The 8,330-nt window shown below is 36.9% G+C and overlaps 1 protein-coding gene across 2 annotated transcripts; it reads left to right on the top strand.

Moving 5' to 3' along the window:
- The first annotated feature begins 713 nt into the window (after positions 1-713).
- Positions 714-8,000, top strand: LOC119898960 (N-acyl-aromatic-L-amino acid amidohydrolase (carboxylate-forming) B-like). 2 transcript variants are annotated; one of them, XM_038713305.1, is made up of 7 exons: positions 714-911; positions 3,869-4,095; positions 4,240-4,432; positions 5,951-6,044; positions 6,142-6,249; positions 6,735-6,847; positions 7,479-8,000. In XM_038713305.1, exons 1-7 carry the CDS (start codon positions 870-872, stop codon positions 7,671-7,673), a joined length of 972 nt encoding a protein of 323 aa, XP_038569233.1. In that variant the 5' UTR covers positions 714-869; the 3' UTR covers positions 7,674-8,000. The 2 variants fall into 2 exon arrangements, with proteins under 2 accessions (XP_038569233.1, XP_038569234.1); XM_038713306.1 differs by having other exon boundaries at positions 888-906.
- Positions 8,001-8,330: the final 330 nt, after the last annotated feature.

The raw sequence follows: 8,330 nt of genomic DNA, 5'->3' as shown, positions 1-8,330 counted from the left end.
AAAGATATAAAAGATGTGAGGTAATCAACATTTTAATATTTAAGAGATTAGTGATACCCAACCTGAGGCTCAGTTTCCCTCTAAAGGGTCACAAGATGCATCCGAGGGGTCCCAAGATGATTAATGGGACAGGCAAGAAGAGGAAACTAAGTTGGTGTATACAAAGTTAAGTTCGTTTTTTCAAACCCGTCTTAAATCTTTATTTTTTATGTGAAAAATTGGATCATTTTGCTTCTGAAATTCTCAAACATTTATTAAAATGACCCAGTCTGAAATGTTTAGAGATCAAAACTTGACACCTGAGGCAAGGGCTCACATGTAGACACTGCTTTATTTTTAAAGGGTCGCAAAGCAAAAAAAGGTTGTGATGAACAGCATTGTATCGTGAAAGCCGAATAAAAGAGAGTAATGTAATGAGACAAGATGAACATGCGTTGATGCCTTTAGACTGTGTTGTGCCAGGTCTGCCTTACCTAGGACATATTTTAATCTAATAGGAATATTTTATGTATATTGTTGTTGTTGTTGTTTTTCCACCTCAAAGTTGCTCTGCAGCCCACAGAATACTTAGAATGACTCATGCTGGTTTGGTAGAAAATAAAAGAGACCGCAAGTTCCTGTTGCATCACAGACTGTCTGACTGCTTGAAATTTGAGCTGAAGAACATAAAGAGGAGGGTCACAGAAAAGAGCAAGAAACACTAGGAAGTAAACTGAAGGTCTGTCTGTGTGGGAACTTGTTTGTGCCTGACTTCATTCATGTCTGTGCAACGTGGCTGAGAAAGTAGCTTGCGTAGTGGCTGTATTGGTTTAACTTGCAGATTGTGTTGCTGTCATGATACGACTTCTCTCAAAGTTCAAAGGTTGCTGATGTTCAGTGAGTGTGGAGCAGGGCTGAGTTTTGACAGTAAGGTAAGACACGCAGTCCCAAACATTGTTTCTTGCATGTATTTTTATGCACATTTTGTTGGTGGAAATTATTTACATCTTAATGTTTTATTCTTTCTCCGCTTATCATGTAACTTCAAAGTGAAAAACAACATTCTGGATGCAGATCGTCAGCTTGTTGTGACTTGTTCATTACTTTATGGGTGTTATTAACTCTAAGGCTGCCTGCTGTTTCTGAGACAGACTTTGAAACTGTGTCCCAGACACATTTCTGAAAAATACTTATATGGATTCTTCCCAAATATGCCTGTTTTGCATGACTGTTTGATGAGAAGGCTTCCTTGTTCTGAATGTCCATAGTGTTTTCTGTTGCATAACTAAAAGAGTTGCGTAGACAAATGAAAGCATTGAACAGAAAGTAATTCCCACACATTGTCAGCACTGAGTTTATCATAAATGCAATGTTCTCAGTAAACATTGTCAAGCACCTATGTTACATTTTCAGTAACATTTTACTTTAAGTCCTTATTTAGCATTTATAAGCAGTATGTAAAAATGTAATTCATTATTTACACTATGATGTGCTTTCAATCAGATGTACTGTTATGTGCTTATTCATGTACAGTATTTGTTAACAATTATATATTTTATATTATTACAGCTGTGTTGTCATTCATAATATGCTTCCACTTGCCCACATGATGTTATATTAACTACATAAATATGTATATCTGCTGAATTCCAACAGAAACTCTCACAATACTAACATATTTTAGGCAATGTGGTATGTTTACCCAGTTAAGAACAAAACAGAATGTAGTAAATATTGAACCACCTTGTTCAACCTTGTTCGCAAGCTAAAACATCATTTGTTTTCCTAACTAAACTGGAACTAATGATAAATTCACAGCTGAATTATAATTTAAATGCAACCACATTTTTCGTAAATAATAAAGTTTGGGCACTAAAAGAAGATTTTTTCCCCCCACATGAATGTAGTCTAGTAACAGTTGGAGGAGTGGTATGTATTTATTTGTCTCATTTTATCAATTTGGAGGCTGAGATGACCAGAGGAATAAAAAAAGACATCATTAAGCAGCAGCTTTAAAAGCAGTTTTGGGGTTTCTTTTTGTTCTCATATTTGCTCACTCACAAATTAGGCTGCAGTAAATGTACAGCCACAAATTAAAGACCTGATAATGTTGTGAATGATAGAAATGTATGAAATATTTTAGGTTTATGGCTTCCACTGGCAAATAAACACTTAAAGTCAAGACAGTTGATGTCTGTGTCTCACCTTGAGTTGCACCACCTAAAAGTCAACAGTTTACAGGAGGTTCAGCAAATAGACACTACAGTTTGTTCAAACAGTGCCTAAATTCTAAGTTGTATTTACATCTCCATGTTTAATTTGAGGTTGACACATCTGGGCTCTCCTGTAACATGACTGGGTCAGTCACTCATTACATTTAATTACTCACTGACTGTCATTCAGCAATGGCTTTACACTTTTCACCCCATTTTCTGACCAAAGGCTAAACCTGATTTCACCATCCAGTCAGAGGTTAATCTCATCAGGCTGGTTGATGTATAAAATGTTCACATTTTAAACAGGTTTTGGAAAACTGAAGAGAAAGAAAGGTAAGACACGCAGCCCTTTCTTACGTTTCTTGCATATATTTTTATGCACATTTTATTGGTGGGAACTATTTACATGTTAATGCTTTATTTGTTCTGTGAATTGTGTATTTCTGTAACTTGAAAGTGAAGAACAACACTCTGGATGCTGCTTGTGATAAATAGGCAATTGTTTTATTACTTTATGGGTTTTATTAAGTCTAAGGCCGCCTGCTGTATCTGAGACAGACTTTGAAACTGTGTCCCAGACACATTCCTGAAAAATACTAATGTTTGTTCTCCCCAGAAGTGCCTGTTTTCATTTTGATGAGGATACACGAAAGTGTGACTGCTTCTGAATGTTTGTTTCACTGCTGACATTGAGTGTTGTCTAATGTATTACCAGAAGAAATGCCTAAAAAAATGAAAGCGTGCAACAAAAAGTAGTTCCTACACATTGCAAGCACACATGTTACATTTTTGGTAACATTTTACTTCAAGTCCCTATTTAGCATTTATAAGCAGTATGTAAAAATGTATAAATTGTTTATAACACACTATAACACATTTGCAATCAGACATACTGTTAAGTGCTTATTCATGTACAGAACTTGTCAACAATTATATGTTTTATAATATTACAACTGCGTTGTCATTCATTATCTGCCTCAGGTTGCCCACAGAAAGAGTTACAGTTGTTGACAACTACATTAATAAATACATATATTGCCCGAATTCCAAAAGAAACTCTCACAATACTAAAAGATTTCGGGCAATGTTTTATGTTTCCCCAGTCAGGAGTAAATATTAAAAATATTAAAATTTGCACTTTAAACCTTTATTTTCCTTTGTCCCCCAAAATCAAATGGTTGAGAATAATTTTGGTCAATTTGATACAAAAAATAGGAAATAAATTTAATATGAATTTAATCTCACTAATTTATGAGTCAATTAAAAATATCATTAGAAATGTCAAATGGGTTTTCCATTTACTGCTTCAATTTAAACACATTTCAATTCAAGAACTATACTGGTTTATTTAGAGGTTAACACATCTGCTGGGATCTCCTTTAATGTGATTAAGACTGGGTCAGTCACTCATTACTTTTAATTACTCACTGACTGTCATTCAGCAGTACTTCTACACTTTTCACAGAATTTTCTGACCAAAGGCTGAACCTGATTCCCCATCCAATCACAGGTTAATCTCGTCTGGCTGGTTTATGTATAACATGTGTGCATTTTTAAACAGGGAGACTTGGCAGACTTCATGAATGTATACCTTGCTGAGAGGTCAGACAGGAATAACTATGGGAAAACGTAAGAAAGGACAACACTACTAACAACCTCTTTTCTCCTAACAGATGGAGCGTGTCACTTTACCGCAAATGTCCCGCATTGCCATTTGTGGTGGCACCCACGGAAATGAGATGTCAGGGGTGTACTTGGTGAGAGAAATGCAGAAACTGAAGGTAGATCAGGCTGGATCTGTTTCTATAACCACAGTCCTATCAAATCCACTGGCTGTGGATGCTTGCAGAAGATACATAGAAACGGATCTCAATCGCTGTTTCACAAATGCTTTGCTGAGGTAAGGCGAAACAAAAGAGTTACTGACCAAAACCTTAACATAGATTGTTTAAAATGTTTATCTGTCATGTAATAGAAAAACAAAACTGCTAGACAAAAGTATGCATTTATGAGAAAACTCTCCATTACATCTTCTGGCTTCCAGTGCCCCCCTAACGGACTCGACACCCTATGAGCTGAGGCGAGCCCAAGAGCTGAACGCTCAGCTTGGGCCCAAAGGAAGCCAAGAGGCTGTGGATGTGCTCTGTGATCTCCACAACACCACTGCCAACATGGGGGTGTGCCTCATCTTTTACTCCTTAGACTGGATCACCCTGCACATTTACAAGTACATACAGGTGGGAGCTTCATGAAGTCATCCTGACAAATATTTTTAGGTGTAAAATTTGACTGTGTGACATGCAGCTTTCTGACTTTGATTGTAATAAAGCCCAAGATTTAATACAACAAATGTAGAGCATAAATGACTGCAACTACGGGTTTCATAATCTTCAACTTGAAATTTGTTTAATTTACATGTAACTTAAAGATTGTCCAAGTTAAAGTGTCTAAAGAATATCGGCTTTTATGTTCATGAAAACATGAGGAGAGACATTACACAGGGTGTACAGTAACTTTGGAGTAATAAATACCAAGGGAAGGTATAAAGGTTTAGGAACCACACTCTCACAAATATGATGAATAGTGTCTGAAATGAGTACCACAGTTTTTTAAAATGTAAGAATACAAGGATAATGAAATAAAGCCCGACCAATAATCGATATTTGAAATGTGATGAGTATATCTGCAGATATCCATTTTGTACATGAACACATAACATGAACAAACATTATTGATAAGGATCCATTAAACTTGTTTTTTAAAGGGATGTGACCAAGTTAAGGTGTTAGAAGGACATTTTGCAGTTAACAAGTCATGCAGCCATGCAAACAGCTCTGTGAAACTGCAGCATGTGGTGGCAGAAAATTGATCTATCCTATTATGTGCTTTCTCTGGCAGTTTACCGTCCACTAGGACATGCAAGGGTTTGTGTGTGTGTGTTTATGAAATGTCTGTCTGTAAAATTGTTATGTCTTATACTTCTCCGTTCCAATGGGAAGTGGAGTTTTCAAGGCCACTGTGTGAGGGAGCAGTCTCCCTGCTTTTAATGTTATGTTTGTCTTCTGCTCGAGGCCAGGTGTCTGAGACTGGTAGATCTCTGGACCAGCTGATTTTAGTTTCATGTACTTCTCTGTTTTTTCTCCTTTGTTTTAATGTCTTGTTGTAATTCATTTATTTGTTAAATTCTCCCCAAGGAAACAGCAGTGGTTTAAGCAAAATGCTGCTTACAATTACAATGCTAACATGCTGATGTTGAGCAGGTGCAATGCTTATCATTCTCATAGAGTTTAGCACTGTAGCATGCTGTCATCTGCTAATTTGCACAAAACAGAAGGTACAGAAGAGAATAGTTTCAGGTATTTATTCATAAATTAAAAGAAATTTAGAAGATTTGACCTGATGGTGACGCTAGATGAGAAGTCAGGGGATGACCGAAGTGATTAGGATTCATCCTCTAGGGACCACAAATGTTTGCACAAAATTCCATGGCAATCCATCCAGTGGCTGTTGAGATATTTTGTTTTGGATTAAACTGAACAAACTATGTTTCGCCTCTTTTCAAGTAATCTTTGTTTAGTGTTTTAAAATGTTCTTCCTGGTACCAGTATTTTATCATTACCTCATTGCATTATGCTGTTTGTACTCCTTGCTATGTAATTGTGGTCTCAGGTCAATAAAAATCTGAATTTATGGTCAAATCACAGGATAAACTGTATTAAAGCTGCAAATAGCTGACCTGTCTGTCTGGGTTTCAGAGCCAGATGACATCTGTGCCTGTGAGAGCAATCCAGATCGATGTACCCATGTCTGAGGCGTATTCCCTGGAGTCAGTGGGCAAACATGGCTTCGGTAAGTGTGTATCCCTCTGTCTGTTTTTGAGTTTTTTCTGAATAATTGAGTTGGTTAAAGTGTAAAATGTTGGAATTGTTTCTCTTCTTCTCTGCAGCGATAGAGATTGGTCCACAACCAACCGGTGTGGTCAGAGCTGATATCTTTAACATGGCGAAAGAGGCAGTGGATCTCACAGTAGAATGGATTCAGGGATTCAATTCTGGTAAGAAACAAACCCTAGTATTTAAAGCATCAGATCACCCAAAAAACAAAAAAAACAAAACATGTTTTCTCACTTAAAGTTTAAGACTTTTGCTGTTCTGGGTCCTAGATTATGGAACAACTAACTTTGCTGAGTGATGTTTCACTGCTCTGATTTGTTCTTATACTAATAGAATAGACACTTTCTTTGCACATTGTTACGCTGGTTTCAAAAGTTTTACTTAAATATAGTTTTACTTAGTTAATTACATATCTATTTCTAGTAATATGTAGCCATGGAGATAGTTGTGATTTTATTTGCCCAGGTTTTGAGATATATGCCCCTGAGTCAACCATCTGCATGGCAAAATATATGATAAAATGTTTTTATAATTTGGGATAGGGTTCAGCTGTCTCACTCACTCTTTAAAATGACTTTACTAACCATGAGCCTCTTTGAGAACACTTGCATTAAAACTCATTACTCACACTGTCATTTGCCAACAGGAAGTACTTTTGAAGGAGGTGAAGTGGAAGTATACACTGTGGCGAAGAGTTTAGACTACCCAAGGGATCCTGCAACCAATGAGATTACTGCTGCCATACACCCCCAGCTGCAGGTACAGGACTGGGACACATTAACCTTCACTTAAAATGGGTTGGGGTTAATAATTTATGTTTTTATTGTAACAATGTGTCAAATGACAATGTGAAAGGGGTTGCTCGTAGTGATTAACCTACAGACTCTTGGCTTTATGGAGCTTTATAATGAGTCTCAGCTCATTTTTTAGTCTTCAAGTCTACAACTTTACTGTCTTTCACCATCAACGCTTGCATAGTGTAATTTTTAGCCTAAGCAGGGAGCTGTTTTCAGCAAAAAAGCTCTAAAAATCCACCGTACCTAAGCGACTGGTGAACATAGTGGAGCATTTAGCAGCCCAAGAGCCAGATATTTCCCTCAGGAGTTGGTGGAGGCCAAAAACTGAGCTAAAAAAACAGTGAGCATTGAACTTGCATTTGCCAGGCCGACAGAAACACAACCCCAAATGAATGCTAAAGTTGCTCTGTAATTGCTGGATGCGTAAATAAGCAACTGTTTGCTTAACAGATTGCTAAAGTATTGCTTTAAACAAAACGCAGCATGCCACACATTTCACTTTACATGTTTGAATCCATAAAGCAAGGGCACTGATTTGGGAAACTATGAGGAACAGTAAATACCAAACTCTTTCATTCTCTGTCTTCCTCCAGGATAATGACTTCAAGCTTCTCAAACCAGGAGACCCCATATTCCTGTCATTTTCTGGGGAGACAGTGAAGCATGAGGGAGAAGAACTCTACCCTATATTTGTAAATGAATGTGCCTACTATGAGAAGAAGATTGCTTTTCATTTAGCCAGGAAGAACACTCTGACCTTCCCGTCCCTAAGTGTGAAGAAGGACTGACAGTACAGACAGAATGAGAGCAAGATATATTGCAAATATTTGAGATTCTAATTACGGGGGGGTGTACACTGCATGTATAATCATGTGGTTAAATCAACTCAAATGAGCAAATGCACAAACATATGCGATGATACATAAATAATAATATATAATAATACTACAGTACTTCTGCATCAGGACTACCTCTGTGAAGCTTAAGAGACTCAGGGATATAATCACAGAGTTGTTTTACTTGACTGAATGATGTTGCACAGGCACTGGAGGTCCAGCAGCCCTCTGTAATGCAAAACACAATGTTTGAATAAATGGAAACATTGATCACTTTGAGCTGTTAGCTGGTGTGTTTTGACTTGACTTGGATCTTTATAATGTCTTAAGATTTTAAAATAACGTAATTCCTGTGGATCTGTAGTTGTCAGTCAAATAAATGTTGTTAAGGCACCCTTTTTGGCAGAGCATGGTGAAAAGATATATTAACTTTTAGTTCGGCATACAGGTAGTTCAAAAATGCAATAGTTGCAACAAAATAGCTTCCTATTGACTTGCAGAGACAATTACAACTGATTCATTACACCTGGTACTCTATACAGACAATACCTTAAACCTTATAAAAAGAAAACTATTATATAAAATGTTTATATTAATTAATAATTACAC

The sequence above is a fragment of the Micropterus salmoides genome, unplaced genomic scaffold (genome assembly GCF_014851395.1).
Source record: "Micropterus salmoides isolate LMB-PRFRI ecotype aquatic unplaced genomic scaffold, ASM1485139v1 Ms_hic_scaffold_12, whole genome shotgun sequence".
Taxonomy (NCBI): Eukaryota; Metazoa; Chordata; class Actinopteri; order Centrarchiformes; family Centrarchidae; genus Micropterus; species Micropterus salmoides.
Note: the sequence above shows the minus strand (reverse complement) of the source record. Positions and strands in the feature narration are given on the sequence as shown.

Bases quoted from the DNA above. Each gene is read 5' to 3' on its own strand.
- LOC119898960 (XM_038713305.1), top strand. From the start codon at position 870: ATGTTCAGTGAGTGTGGAGCAGGGCTGAGTTTTGACAGTAAG. The intron at 4,096-4,239 runs GTAAGGCGAAAC...TCTGGCTTCCAG, and splicing joins TTCACAAATGCTTTGCTGAG to TGCCCCCCTAACGGACTCGA. The intron at 6,250-6,734 runs GTAAGAAACAAA...ATTTGCCAACAG, and splicing joins GATTCAGGGATTCAATTCTG to GAAGTACTTTTGAAGGAGGT.